Here is a 15,706-nt window from a genome sequence, read left to right on the forward strand (position 1 = left end):
TCAGAAATTTCTGCAAAAATATTTTCTGCACCAGCAGTCCTGCACAGGAAGCTGCACAAAGAGTTGCATGTTGGGCAGAAGTCCCCCTGCACTTTGCAATTATTATACTCATGGTAATTGGCACCAGCACTCCAGGGGTTATTCCAGAAAATGCTTTAGGGAGTAGACAAAGAAGCAGCAGGTTCTGCTACAAGAGAAGGCATTTTTCAACACTGAGGTGCACACTCTTTCCCCACGGCTGAGGCTTGAGAGGTGCCTGACAGCAGCCAGGAAAGGTGCAGGAACGCAGTTGAATAATCTCTTTGGACCAAAAGCTGCCTGAGCAACTGCTTGAGCAAAGGCACTGACAGCTGCCTTCTTCTTGCAGGAGCCAATTTTCTTCTCAGCGAGGGGCCACAAGTTAGGGACCTTGGCAGGCATGTCCTACAAGCCTGTGCTGTTGCTCCTAGTTCTCCTGCTGCTCTTCTGGGCAGCTGGGGGCATGCAAGCAGCAAGCTGCCCATTGAAGTTAAGGAAAGATGAATATGATCCATGGAATCTCTTCCATCCAGGAGACCACCTCATCAGTGGGGTCCTCCCCTCAGTGGATGCAGCCATTAATCTGCTCTTCTTTGTAAAACCTCCAGTTATCCGCATCAGAGAGTAAGTCGTCCAGAGATGTATTTTGTGCTCTTCCATTCAGGTCTGATTTCTTAAGACAGCCCAAAAGGTATAGAAATGATATACTGGCGTAAAGCCACATTGAGTCCTGGGTTCCTGAAAATTAAGCCTTCTTGTAGGGAAATCCTGCCATCTCCATGTTTCAAGCAATATCCCATAATTTAGAGAACTGACCTATGATTTTTGCCATTGCTGATCATTCTTCCCTGGTCCAGGAGTTCTTACCTTCACCTTGATTTCCAACACAATAACAAAAAATTGGGTCAACTGGTCCTGCCCTTTCCAAGGTCACTTCAAACTTAATGTGATTTCTTCTTAGCGTGTTACTTAAGGCTTGAGAAACATGGTGTGCCAGAAGCACCACCTTCTTGCAAAGGTCTTGCAAGATGCCTGGTTGAAGTGTTCACACCTTGCCTTGGTCTCCACTACCTTCTTTTCCTAGTTCCCCAAATCATATTAGCTCATGGATATTCCTTGGTCTCCGAAAATCTCCATCAGCCAAAATCCTCTGGGTGGTTCACCACCACTAAATCTCTAAAGAAAGTAAAACAATGAAATGCTGGGGCTTCATCCAATCCAAAGTGGATATTCCTTTTTCCCTGGGAAATCCAAAAGGAAGCTACTATGAGAGGAATTTTTTGCTACTTTCCTTCTCAAATCATAATTCCCATTACCTTGCTGAGTCCACTCAAACACTGCCTGGTTGTCTAACGAGATCAGTTCACTGGCGCAACAGAGGAGGTGGTACTAAAAGGTGCGGGATCAGGAAAGGAATTTCTTCCAGACCCTTCATACAACATCCAGGAGAAGGAGAACAAGGGAGAGTTAAGGGCATCTGAGGCACTGAGGGATGAGATGATTCCCTCCGCCCCCTGCCTGCAAGAAAGGGCAGCCAAGCTCCTGGGCTCAATTTGCCACTGGTTACTTCCATTGGTGGCAATGCACCTTACATGGGAGTAAGGACCTTCAAGGGAATGTGATTTTCTTCTGAGTAGTCATGCATTTCAGCTAGTTCTTCCTCCTCGCAAGAGGACAAAGCAGACAAGCATAAAGTTGGAAAAGACATTGCAAAGATTATGATTTTTTTTTCAAAGGCTCAGAAAGGGTAAGCAGAGCACTTACTATTCCTGGAGCAGAGGAGCTGAAGGATGAGTCAAGGCAGAAGCAAAACAAGTGCTTCAAAAGGAGAGAAATGGGGCCATCTTACAGCAGCATCATTTCTGAAAATGTGGCATGGCAAACCACAGGAAGACGAGCAGGAGAAGGTGTAGACCAGGGTCTGTTTCACACAGAATCCTGCTGACACCAGAACAAGGCTCCTGCCAACAGGAAGTGGGAACACCAGTGCTCTAAAACCCAAGTTGCACAGCAAATGGCCTCCAATACCACAAATACTAACATAATGATGAAAAGTTGAAGAGCTTTCAAAGGTATTAGGAGAACTTTGCACCAGATGGATGCTTGTTATGCTCCAGAATTACTCTTCTTAATATCTTCTCCTTCCAGACCACTTTCCTCAAATTATGCTGGTTCCTGGGACACTAGATATATCATAGGTTTCCACACACTCTGGGGTGTCTCTGGCCAGCTCAGAGGGCTTTTGCTGCTGAATCTGGCCCCTCTGTCCAGCAGATGCATGTGGTCAGTGCAGCCATTCTTTCAGGAGGACACGGCTTGCTCCCATTCTCAGAATTGGAGGCTTCACCCAGATGCCACCACCAGGGCTTAGGCAGGGGGAAGTCTCCAGGGAAAGCAGAAAGTGCCACCAGGGAGCAAAAATGAATGCAACCTTGCACTCCTCAAGTCCATGATTTTAAGTTTATTTAGTTATATTTGGTTAAGCTTTTACATACTGTTCATTAGCAATGGAGCTCTCAGAATGAAGAAGTTGTTGAATGAACAAGAAAGAGTGGGAGAGAATGTGCCACAGGGTTCGGTTATATTACTTAAACTGCATTTATATTTATATTAAGGTATCAATGAAAAACATCTCTTTTGCTGCTGCAGAATAAAAGGTGTAATCTACTTCTATGACCTTGCCTTCTTGCATGCCATCCAAGAGATCAACCAGAATCCAGAGCTCCTACCCAACATCTCTCTGGGATACAGCATCTACAATAACTTTTACAACAGCAGGATCACCTACGACATCATGCTGGACATGCTGTCTCCTGGGCAGAAGAACATCCCAAACTACAGCTGTGGGAGCCAGAGAGACTTGCTGGCTCTTGTGGAAGGGGCTGACTCAGAAATCTCCAGCCATATTTCAGCCCTGTTGGGCATCTCCAAAATCCCACAGGTATGTATGGAGAGGATGGTGTCTCCGAGCATTTTGCTTTGGAGAGCCTTCAGCTTCTTGAAGTGAAGGCATAGGAGCTTCTGCACTCCACAGGACTGAGAGCACCTTTCCTGGAGGCCAGGAAGCACCAGGGGGCAAGGTCTATGTTTTTAGTTCTAGAACCTCTCATTCTGTGTTAGGGTTTGTGTTCCAGAGAAAAACTTGGGTCTCTTTTCTTCCTTGGCAGATCAGCTATGGCTTCGTCTCCCATGACTTTAAGAATAAAGCCCGGTTCCCTTTTTTTTACCGGGTCGTCCCCAAAGACAGAGACCAGTACTTGGGGATAGTCCAGCTGCTCCTGCATTTCAGATGGACATGGATTGGCCTATTTGTTCCAGACAATGACAATGGGGAATGGTTCATGCAGACCATGACCCCTTTGCTCACATCCAACAGCATCTGTGTTGCCATCTCACTGCAGTTCCCGGAAAGGAATCGTCCTGGAATCAGACTCGAGTTTCCTCCCACTTTCCTATGGAAACAAGTCAACGTCTTTGTTTTCTATGCAGAAACTCGCTCTTTCAGTGGTGGAATGTTTCTTCTACAACAATTGCTTCGTCTGTGGGCACCACCTGCTCAAGGCAAGGTCTGGCTCACAACAGCTTTGTGGGACATCAGCTCAATAGTGACCCGCAGATTTTCCTCTTGGAAGAACAGACATTGGTTCTTTTCCTTCTCGATCCAGACAAACAGCAAGCACAAAAGGGAATATTCTGATCATGTTACTCCCAATCTGGAAAAATCATTCCACTGTTCATATTCCAAATATGCTTTGTCAGTGAAAGGGAGAAGAAGATGTGAGCAGAAGGAGAAATTGTCCCTGGAGCTGCTTGAACAGAGTCTGTCTGAGAACACCTACAATGTCCATAGAGGTGTCCACATGGTGGCACAAGCCTTGCACATGCAGCAGGGTTCCACATCAAAGCATAGGAGAAATGTGGGAGGAGACAGGATGGACCTTTGGAAACTGCAGCCATGGCAGGTACTCCCTTCTCCTTCACAGATCCCATTCCTGAAACTGACAGAATTAATCACGTGCAGGATCGAGGCTGGAGGAATCTAGGTCTTGCCAGAGGTGGACACAAAACATGTTGATCCCTCAGTAGAAGCCATTTCATGCTCCAATTTCTGATGACCAGAATATAGGGCTAGTTTCATTCCCCCCAGGCACCCGTTCCAATGGGAACTGGCTGGTTCTGATGGCCCATTCAAGTTTGGGGTTCAGAAAGAAAGTGAATCCAGGGAAACCATAAATTAAGTTTCATGATGGTAAATGCACAGGGAATGAAGAAAAGAAGCACTCAGAATCTGACTGTGGTGGGCACAGCCTGTCATGGGCAAGGGCAGGAAAGCAGGCAGTGCTGACTTTGCTTCTCTGAACTCATTGGCAGGGTTCCGAAAAGGCATCATCTGACTGGCTTGGATATTTTCGGTGCAAACATAGCATTCCTTTAATATTGCCAAGGTTACACTGCACCTCCCGACCCCAGCAGGGCTGAACTAAGAGAAGCAGTTTCCACTGGGAGTTCACCACCACCAGCACCACCTTCAAAGGTTTTGCTGGGAGTAGTGCCAGGCTTTAGGTGTGTGCATCAATTCGCTGCAGTGTGCCCATAAAAGGAAAAGTGACACCAATTTAAAGAATGCTCCTCAAGGTGCAAACCTAAATTGATCCATCTTTTTCACAAAACTTGATTCAAACATGAGCAGGGAGGTGAAACATGGAGTGAACACCACAAGTAATGTGGTAGAATTTGAACATAGTGAGCAAAAACCCTCTCTGGGGGCATCCAGACCTTCTCTAAGAACTTTCCTCCAAAAGGAAAGTTTCGAGGAAAGTTTGAGAAGTTTGGAGGAAATTTTGGAGGAAAGTTAGAGGAACCCTAAACTTCGTCAGCTTGTCCATAAATCATCCAAAGACATACATATCAGCCTTTCTCAAAGGATGAAAGGGAAAAGGGGGGACTCAGGAATGGGCTTCCTTTTTGCTTTGTTTTCAAATGTATTTGAACCAAAGGAGCAAAACCAGCAGAGCCTGGGAAGAAACGTATTGAGATCAAGGGAAAAGACAGGACCAAGATGACCTGCAAGGTTTCTACTCTTCTCTCTCTTTCCAGCTGCACCCTTTCCTGAAAAACGTTTGGTTTTCCAATGCTTCCTTGGATGGACTGTACCAGGATAGGGACGGGGAACTGACAGCCAGCTTTCATATAGTGTTCTACTGGCTGGATCTTCCCAGCGCCTCACTTGTTAGAGTGAAAGTCGGGGGTCTGGAGAGGCAGGAATCTGCACAGCAACTCTTCTACATTGATGAGAATCCCAGTACATGGTGCAACCAGGTAAGGCAATGCATTTCTTCAAATATTATACAAATTAAAGCAGGGTCACTAATAAGTAATTCCTTTGCTGAGGGGTGCATGCAGTGAACCTAAAGAATGTCTACAAAGTTCTCCACAACTGCTTCCCTCAGTCATTCCTAATTCTTTATTTTTTAAGAACACTGAACCACATTAGGTAGCCAGACCTTTTCCCTGTTCCTCAACCCTCTGCTGTGCAGCTCTGGAGCACAGGAAATGCAAGCAGGAATCTCTTTCTAGCCAACGAAATCTTCTCCTGCCCACACAGACTATTCCTTTTTCCAATGTCTCTCTTGCTCTCTGAATTCCTATAATGCAGCCTCTCTGATATTCCCCCCACTTCTCAGCATCTTTCCTCCTTTCTTAGGGAAGTGTGGGGGACCCACTCCGGAGAATCCACATGGAAAATCTGCTGGATCCTCTGATTTTGGCTTCCTGGACTCCTGGCTCCATTCCTAGCTTGAAAAGAGGATTTACTTTTTGATAGCTGCCACATCCTTGTGAACATTTCACTGGGCCCCTACTTCAATCAGAGATCTCTTTCTTGGTAGTTCTCCACCATGACACATCCCATCAGCTCCAGCTTGGACTGGGGAGCTCTTTGCTCATTTATGGATTTCTCTGCACTTGCTTGAGATGAACTGCATAGGCCATTTTGAGGTCCACTTCACTAGTGTGCAAAGATCCCGTTACAACTCCTCGTGATGCTCCTTCATTCTTCCATTACTGGATTGTCCAGCTTCCCTCTTCTACTTTCTCCTCAATATACCTTTTTGGTATTGCCAGACCCTCCCACAGTCGAGGTGTTCCAAGAGGTGCTCCCCTGGATATGTCAAGGTGATTTTGGAAGGAAAGCCAGTTTGCTGCTATATTTGTGCTCGCTGTGCAGATGGAACCATCTCCACTCAGGAAGGTAATTGTGGCCATTGAAGAGAAACTCTGAATCATTTCCTTTGAGAAATCGCTTTCTGAAATATATGTAAATTCCATCCAATTCATCACTGTGGGTCTAAAAAGACAGAACTGTAGAGGACAGAAGAATAGAGAGTGAGATGGTCAATACCAAACAACCCATTTTCCTTCCCTTTTTTAATCCCTCTCCTCAGATGCGGAACATTGTACCAGATGTCCAGAAGATCAGCATCCAAACAAGGAGCAAGATCAATGTGTCCTCAAAGTTACCAGCTTCCTCTCCTATGGAGAATATCTGGGGAGGGTCACGGTTTCCTTAGCCCTGCTTCTTTCTGTTACAACAAGCTGTGTGTTAGGAATCTTCATTAGGTACCTGGAAACTCCCATAGTCAAAGCCAACAACAGGGACCTCTCCTACATTCTTCTCATCTCCCTCCTGCTCTCCTTCTTGTCCTGCTTCTTCTTCATTGGTCGACCACAGAAAGTCACCTGCCTTCTTCGTCAAGCAGCCTTCAGCATCATCTTCTCAGTGGCCGTCTCTTCCCTCCTGGCCAAAACCATCACTGTGGTGCTGGCCTTCCTGGCCACCCAGCCTGGAAACAGGGTGAGGAGATGGCTGGGGAAGAGCTTGACCAATTCCATTGTCATCTCCTGTTCCAGTGTTCAATTTCTCCTCTGCACCATCTGGCTGGGCACCTTTCCCCCTTTCCCTGACTCTGACATGCACTCCCAGCCAGGTCTTGTTGTCCTGCAATGCAATGAAGGCTCTGTGGCCATGTTCTACACTGCCCTCGGCTACATGGGCTTCCTGGCTGCCATCTGCTTCATGGTGGCCTTCCTGGCCAGGAAGCTTCCTGGGTCCTTCAATGAAGCCAAGCTGATCACCTTCAGCATGCTGGTCTTCTGCAGTGTCTGGGTGTCCTTCATGCCCACCTACCTGAGCACGAAGGGGAAGTACATGGTGGCCGTGCAGGTCTTTTCCATCCTGGCCTCCAGTGCAGGGCTGCTGTTCTGCATCTTCCTCCCCAAGTGCTACATTATTGTAGTCAGGCCTGACCTGAATACAAGGGAGCATCTAACAGTCAAAGAGGAAAATGGCATGTGATTCTCTAAGCAGACTTTGAAATGTTGACTATGCATATCTGCAAACACAGCAATAATGAAACAATTGGGTTTGTTTTTATTTATTTTTCTTTGTACTGTTGGATGGGATTATTCTTAATTTATTTATTTATTTTTTAAGTTTTATATTATGCTATTAGTCACCTAGAGAAACTCTGGCTATGGAGCAAGAATTAACTAATTAACTAACTAACTAATTAAATCTTTGGGAAAGCCTGGGCATTGAATGGCCCTTTCACAAAGTCCTGGAGAACCCACACCTTCTGATTCTTTTCCCTCCATTTAAACTAATCAACCTTTTATCAATCCAGCTGCATGCCTGTCTTGAAAGGTGGATAAGACTTGGCAGAGAGGGGTCCCCTCATGGCACTCTGGACAGAGACCAGTTTTACCCGTGACTCACATAGTAGCAGGGACATGCTTCTCTGGATGAGACTCCAGTACTGGCTTAACCTTTGAACACCCCCTTTCTACAGACGGGATTCCTGGCCCTCCATTCTCTCCACTCTTTGGCTAAACAGGTTTTAGTTCTTTGTGATAGCAGGGGTTTTTGTGTGGTTGTGTATATGATTCACATTGTACTGCCTTGCATTAAAATTTTGAACACCCTCAGGGTGCTTTTAAAGCTTGTCCTTCTCTTTCATATCATAAAAAATCTTCATACTCTGGGTGAATCTTGCTAAATCTAAAGTTTCATGAGACATGAGAACAGAAGTGAGTGTGTTTTGCAGGGTCACACATTGTGTTGTCTTGCATGTTGCCCTGTGTGCAGCTCCCCTCTAGAAATGCCCTAATGCACATCTTTTCAGCTTAGCATGCTTACAAGTGGCATTTTTTTCAGTCTGGGTTCACATGGACATTCCTTCAAGTAATGCATTTTGTTTTGCTCCATGGAATACTGTTTAGAAAGCTAAGCTCTCCCTTCAAGATAGCTGAACTGGATTTGGGAGATTGATTTGGGGATGTGGTCAGAGGGAGAACTAGATTTCATTGATCAACCAGGTGAAAGCCTTGGAAATGAAAGCAGCTAAATTTTGCTAGAATTAGTTTACTAATAAAGGAACATTAAGTCATGAGTATTAATTAGCTCCAGTTTCCAAGATACAACTTCCGGTCAAACTTGAATCAAAGTATTTCAAAATGACAAGGGGGATGTGCAATTATGCTCTATAACTTTTCTGCAAACAAGAGTAGTCATTTAGTTCACTCTGTGAAATTTGATGTGGTTCAGAAGGAGCATACAGTGGGGTAAAGTTTGGGTCCACTGACATCAGCGGCCCCATATCAGCTGCATCCTGCTCATTGTCTTTCTCATCATATGAGTCTAGACAGTAGGATTCTGGTAGAACTGGAATTGGCAAGTCCTCACAATGGGGTACGGGATGCAGTGTGGATTTTGTGTTTGGTTCCCTCCACACCATTGGGACTGTGAAAGGCATGGACTTTTTCTTCCTGTTAAGCCAATGAGGGGCACAACTCTTGTCCTGATCCCCTATTTTGCATCCAAACTATTGGTGGTATGCCTTTTTAACAACTGCCGTCATACTGCACTTTTGAGATGCAAATGAAACCTCACCACAAACATAGCAGAAGTTATCTGTGTTGTTTACACAGTTTCGAGGCATCTTGGCTTCTGAGGGAAAACAACATGCAACTGTTCCTTGGAAATGTTAGGCAATGACACTTTCACAAGCCACCCAATGTAACTGTATGACGCGTAGACCTGACCAAGACAAATGTACCTTGCAATAAAAGAACAATAAATTAGAGTTAGGTAATAATCTTTAGGCTCAATGTGAAGATAAATTTATACACTTCCATGTGGTACCATTTTCATTGTTCTACTGTATTTTATCAAGAAGTTATATGGCATCATGATCATCAGACACCTCCCTCAGCTGTAGGCAAATATACTCACCTGTATTTAAATCTTTATTGTGAAATATCTTGCAAACATTAGTCAACCAGCACCTTTATCACCCATCTTTTAATTCAACTCATCAAAATATGTAAGAATTAGGATATTTTACCTGAGAGGTGAATAATTCCCCAAAATTTTAGACCAGTTTTTTTTCTTTTTTGTCCCCTTTTTTGACTTCTGGATGGACATGAGTTGAGTTTTGTCCATGGTTAGAATTTCTGTTCATGACCAGCCTGAAGAAAGAGGGAAAATGTGGATCAAGGAGAGGAGAGGAGAGGCCAAAAGGTGTACCTGGAAGGACAGCATGATTCTTCCAGCAAGACTCTTCTGACTCTCTTATCCTCCCAGAATGTTTTCCTCAAATTCTGCCAGTTCCTGAGTCACCCACATGTATCAGAGGCCCCCACACACTCTGGGGTGTCTCTAGCCAACTCAGAGGGCTTTCGCTGCTGATCCTGGCCCCTCTCTCCAGTAGGTGGTCAGTGCAGCCACTCTTCCAGGAGGACACGGCTTGCTCCCACTCTCAGAAATGGAGGCTTCACCCAGATGCCACCACCAGGGCTTAGGCAGGAGGAAGCCTCCAGAGAAAGTAGAAAGTGCCATCAGGGAGGGAAAAAAATACAACCTTGTGCTCCTCATGTCCATGGTTTTAAGATTATTTAGTTATATTTGGTTAAGCTTTTACATATTGTGCATTAGTAACAGAGCTCTCAGAAAGGAGAAGGTGTTGAATGAACGAGAAAGAGTCGCCGTGAATGTGCCACAGGGTTTTGTTATATTATTTAAACTGCATACACACACACACACACACACACACACACACATGGTATCTATGAAAAACATCTCTTTTGCTGCTGCAGAGCACAAGGTGCAACCTACTTCTATGACCAGGCCTTCTTGCATGTCATCCAAGAGATCAACCAGAATCCGGAGCTCCTGCCCAACATCTCTCTGGGCTGCAGCATCTATAAGAACTTTACAACAGCAGGATAGCCTATGACATCATGCTGGACCAGCTGTCCCCTGGACCGAAGAACATCCCAAACTACTGTTGTAGGACAGAGAGGGACCTGCTGGCAATCATGGAGGGGTCTGACTCAGATATATCCGGTCATATTTCATCCCTGTTGGGCATCTACAAAATCCCACAGGTAGGCGTGGAGGGGCTGCTGTCTTCCCCATTTGGGTGTTTTCTTTGGAGAGTCTTCATCTTCTTGAAGGTGGGCACAGGAAACTCTTGCTTGTGTTCCAGTCCATGCAGCCTTTGGTCACCTATCCAGTGATAGTGACCTTACATAATGCTATTTCAGTTAAAACATTACATGCTGTATGAGCCAACAACAAGGACAACAGCTGGGAACCAGAGGAGAAAGAAGGTAGCCACAATGTTGTCCATCTCTGGAACTATATACTGAACATGTAACATTTCCAACTGGAGAATGCAGGTCTGCAGGTCATTCAGCTATAAAATCAAGCAAAATAATTAGAAGGATCCAATATTCCGAAGTAGACAATTTACCAGAAATGTAGACAATAAAATGCTGGAGCTGGGGATCATACTAGATGGCCTGGGAGACCCCTTCTGACTCGCTCTGCTCCCATGTCTCTAAGTTGTTGTGTGCTGAAGAACCAAATTCATGAGAAAGGACACTGCCACAGGCCAAAGCTGTATGGTTTCTCTGTAAGAGCAAGCAAGTGAGAAAACTCCACTAGGTTCTTTATGACTCTTTGGCTCAAGACAAGTCCTTTCCTGCCATTAAATTAAACCATTGCATTCTGCCAGGAATTTTTTTTTTATTAAACCCCATTCATGAATGATTAAACCAAACTGCTAAGTGACTTTCCCTTCCTGTAGTCAAATCAGGTGAATTGTTCCAGGTGAAGCATTCCACAGGGCAGCAGTGTGATGCAGCTGCAAAAAGAGCAAATACTATTTTAGGATGCATTAATAAAAGTATTCCTTTAAAATCATGATAAGTTCCCTATACTCTTCATCAGTCAGACCTCATCCAGAATACTGTGTCCAGTTCTGGGCATCAGATTTAAGGAAAATTCAGAAAAACTAGAAGGAAGGCCACCATGGTGATTTAGGGACTGGAATAAAAGCCCCCTGAGGAAAAACACAGAGAAATGGGCATGCTCAGCCTGCTGAAGAAAAGACTGAGGGCAGATATGATAGTGCTGTACATGTACCTCAAAGGAAGTTACAAAGAGGAAGGTCAAGATCTCTTCTTGCTGATATCAGAATGTAGGACATGGAATACTCAATTCTGGTTGCCACAAGCTAGGGTAAGTCTACATAACAGGAAAAGTTTCCTCACTGTCAGGGCCCTATGACAGTGGAACTAGTTGCCTAGATAGATGGTGGGCTCTCCCACACTAGGGACAATCAAGGTGAAACTGGACAGCCATCTGAGTGGGATGGTGTAAACTGGTGACTTGCAACAGCAGCAGATTGGACCTGATGGCCTTCATGGACCCTTCCAACTCTTCTATTCTATGATCTCTCTGTATGTGATTCAGTACACGGTGTCTTCAGGCCACCTCCTCAAATTGACTACTATGTCAACATGACACCCAAAGCCAAGAGCCAAATGCCATTAAACATGCACAGTGATGATTTCTTGGTACATACATATATTAAAGGAAAGAGGAGGAAAGAGGAAAGAGATCGCGCAGGAAGAAAGAGCTGCCGCATGTGCAGGCAGATGCAAGCAGACGCGCGCTGCCACAACATCGACGGAAGCCAGCTCCAGCAGCCAGAGCAGGCTCACGCGGCGCCGGAGCGCACTGCCCACCGGCACAGGTGATCAAGCGCGCACGGTGCGCAACAGGGCGGGACTCAGAGGTGCCCTGTGGCCACAAAACAGCAGCCGCGGCGAGGAGGGAACGGCCCCTCGGGCAGGAAACACGGATCCCACTCTGCAAGAAAGACTTCCGCCCACCTCCAGCAGCACGCTGCTCCATCGCACAGGAGGAAAGAGCCACTGTGTGTGCAGGCAGATGCAGGCAGACGCGCGCTGCCACGACGTCGACGGAAGCCAGCTCCAGCAGCCAGCGAAGGTGCACGCGGCGCCGGACCGCGCTGCCCGCCGGCCCAGGTGATCGGGCGAGCGCAGTGCTCGACGGGGCGGGACTCGGACGCTCCCTGCGGCCACAAAGCAGCGGCCGCGGCCGGGGGCAGCGGCCTCGGGCCGGTGGCCGAAGGGGTGGCGGCCGAAGGGGTCACCGCCGTTTGGGAGCCGTTAGGGGGATGAGAGGGGGGCTGGGCTGGCCAGGGACTCTTGTTGAAATAGGCTTGCCTACTGCTGAATCTTAGGGAAGGGAAAGGATTTTTTTTTCTTTTTTCTTTTTATCATTCTTTTTCTCTCCTCTTTTGAATTATTTTATAATTTTACCCTGCTTTAATCAGTGCTTTGAGTCATCCCTGGCCATATCGACTTTTATATATCCTGGGGAACACACTGGCACTGCTATTGGCGTGGTCACGGGCAATGGTCATTACAGCAATAGGGGCTTAACGTGTCCACGTAGGAGAAGGATGGACAGATGGCTGACACCTGTCCCTCCTTCTGGTTCTGCCCTCAACCAGAGGGCACCAGATAGCCTTGTCAACCACCCCTCGGGTCTGATGGTGCTGCTGCTCAATGCCAGGTCGGTCAATAATAAATCTTCCCTCATCCATGACTTGATTGTGGATGAGGGGGCCGACGTGGCTTGCATAACAGAGATCTGGGCGGGAGAGGGAGGGGATGTTGCCCTCTCCCAATTGTGCCCACCCGGGTATCTGGTTCAACACTGTTCATGCCCAGAAGGGAGGGGAGGGGGAGTCGCGTTGGTTTACCGAGCCTCCATCTCTTTCACGGGTCTTCCGGTCCCTTCGAGACCAGGGCTAGAGTGCCTCTACTTGGTGTTGGGCGAACGAGACAGATTGGGGATTCCATTAGTGTACCGTGCACCCTTCTGCCCAGTAGTCTCCCTATCTGAGCTGACAGAGACCGTCTCGGACCTGGTGTTGAGGACCCCCAGGATGTTGGTCCTGGGGGACTTCAATCTCCATGCTGAGTCTGGACTGACCGGGGCGGCTCAGGACTTCATGGCCTCTATGATGGCCATGGATCTGTCTCAACACGTCATCGGCCCAACCCATGGACGTGGACACACTCTGGACCTGGTTTTCTTGATGGGGCAGGAAGAGGATGACCTGAGGGTGAGGAACTTATGTTTGACTCCCCTGTCATGGTCAGATCACCTCCTGGTGAGGTTTGTGCTCGAGAGCGGCCTCTCCCTCTATAAGAGTGCGGACCCGATTGTATGGGCCCGCCCCCGGAGCCGGATGGATCCGGATGGATTCCTGAAGGCCCTGGGGGAGTTTCCGTCTGACAAGACTGGTGCTCCTGTCGAGGCTCTGGTCAAACTGTGGAACGGAGAGATGACCAGGGCTGAGGACACGATCGCTTCCAAGTGTCCTCTCCCACCGGCCAGAGTCCGCTCTTCCCCTTGGTATACACCTGAATTGCGGGCGATGAAGCGGGTTGGGAGACGGCTAGAGCGTAGGTGGAGGAAATCACGGGATGAATCTGACCGAACCCACTTGAGAGCCCACTATCGAGCCTATGCTGTGGCGGTGAAGGCGGCAAAAAAGAAGTTTTTTTCCGCTTCCATTGCCTCCTTACAATGCCGTCCGGCGGAGATTTTTCGAGTGGTACAAGGCCTGGATCGCCCGGGTCCTAAGGAAGATCCGATGCCACCCTCAAAGGCCTGCTGTGACGACTTTGCCAGGCATTTCAGGGAGAAAATCACTCAGATTCGTCACGAGCTGGACTCCACTAATGAATCAGAGGTCTCTGGGGAGACACCAATGCTACCATCTGGTCCTAAATTATTGGAGGAATTTCAATTATTGCGACCCGATGATGTGGACAAGGTGCTTGGATGAGTACGTCCCACCACTTGCCTATTGGACCCTTGCCCGTCTTGGTTAATAAATAACTCCAAGCACGGGATTGGGACCTGGATTTTGGAAGTGGTTAACGCTTCTCTGAGGGAGGGTCAAGTGCCTGCCCCTTTAAAGGAGGCAGTAATACGACCAGTCCTGAAGAAAGCGTCACTGGATCCAGAGATGGCCACTAACTATAGACCTGTGGCCAACATCCCGTTTCTGGGCAAGGTGTTGGAGCAAGTGGTGGCGAGACAACTCCAGGCACTCTTGGATGAAACTGATTATCTGGATCCTTTTCAGTCCGGCTTCAGACCCGGGTACAGTACTGAATCTGCCTAGTTCGCCCTGTACGATGACCTTTGCAGGGAGAAGGACAGGGGGAGTGTGTCCCTGTTGATTCTTCTGGACCTCTCGGTGGCTTTCGATACCATCGACCATGGTATCCTTCTGGATAGGCTAGCGGGATTGGGGGTTGGAGGCACTGCTTTGCAATGGTTCCGCTCCTATCTCAACGGTCGATTCCAGAAGGTAGTGCTGGGGGACTATGTCTCTGCACCATGGCAGCTATGCCATGGAGTACCACAGGGCTCCATTCTATCCCCTCTGCTATTTAACATCTATATGAAACCGCTGGGAGAGGTCATCAGGAGGTGTGGGCTGCGGAATCATCAATACGCTGATGATACCCAGCTCTACCTCTCGTTTTCCACTAATCCAGGTGAGGCAGTGGCTGTGCTGAACCGGTGCTTGGCCGAGGTAATGGAATGGATGAGGGCCAATAAACTGAAACTCAACCCAGACAAGATGGAAGTCCTGTTGTTTGGGGGATCGGGCTTCGGAGAGGGTGGATTTGACCTGGTCCTGAATGGTGCAACACTCCCTCTTAGGGACAAGGTCCGCAGCTTAGGAGTACTCCTCGACCCGGAGCTTTCTTTGGAAGCTCAGGTGACAGCGGTGGCGAGGAGCGCCTTCCTTCAGCTTCGGCTGATTAATCAGCTGCGCCCCTGCCTGGACTACGACTGCCTGGCGACGGTGACACACGCGCTGGTGACTTCCCGCCTAGACTTCTGTAACGTGCTTTACGTGGGGCTTCCCCTGAAGACGGTCCGAATACTTCAATTGGTGCAAAATAGAGCTGATAGGTTGGTGACGGGGACGGGGCGTTATGCTCACATGACTCCAGTCCTCCGTCAGCTTCACTTGCTTCCCATTGCAGCCCGGGCCCAATTGAAGGTGTTGGTTATGACCTATAAAGCCCTAAATGGCTTGGGTCCTGGCTACCTGAACGAGCGCTTACGTCCGTATATGCCCGACCGCCCTTTGAGATCTGCGGGAGAGTCCCTTCTCCGGGAACCCTCCATGAAAGAAATTAGGAGAGTAAGTACTCGGAGGAGGGCTTTCTCTGCGGTGGCACCCAACCTATGGAATTCACTCCCCAAAGAGGTCCGCCTGGC

General features: G+C 47.7%; 2 protein-coding genes across 2 annotated transcripts in view; both read left to right on the forward strand.

The window, feature by feature from the left end:
• The first annotated feature begins 418 nt into the window (after positions 1–418).
• On the forward strand, positions 419–7,372 carry LOC123021006 (vomeronasal type-2 receptor 26-like). The gene is made up of 5 exons (XM_044425372.1): positions 419–642; positions 2,668–2,959; positions 5,116–5,337; positions 6,142–6,268; positions 6,462–7,372. Exons 1-5 carry the CDS (start codon positions 419–421, stop codon positions 7,370–7,372), a joined length of 1,776 nt encoding a protein of 591 aa, XP_044281307.1.
• Positions 7,373–12,313: 4,941 nt separating this feature from the next.
• Positions 12,314–15,706, forward strand: part of LOC123021007 (vomeronasal type-2 receptor 26-like) — a 13,981-nt gene continuing 10,588 nt past the window's right edge. The window contains exon 1 of the mRNA XM_044425374.1: positions 12,314–12,411. Within this exon, the coding sequence (XP_044281309.1) occupies positions 12,314–12,411 (98 nt within the window). The remainder of the gene's footprint in view (positions 12,412–15,706) is intronic.

This window comes from Varanus komodoensis, unplaced genomic scaffold (genome assembly GCF_004798865.1).
Source record: "Varanus komodoensis strain SLA01 unplaced genomic scaffold, ASM479886v1 scaffold150, whole genome shotgun sequence".
Classification (NCBI taxonomy): domain Eukaryota; kingdom Metazoa; phylum Chordata; class Lepidosauria; order Squamata; family Varanidae; genus Varanus; species Varanus komodoensis.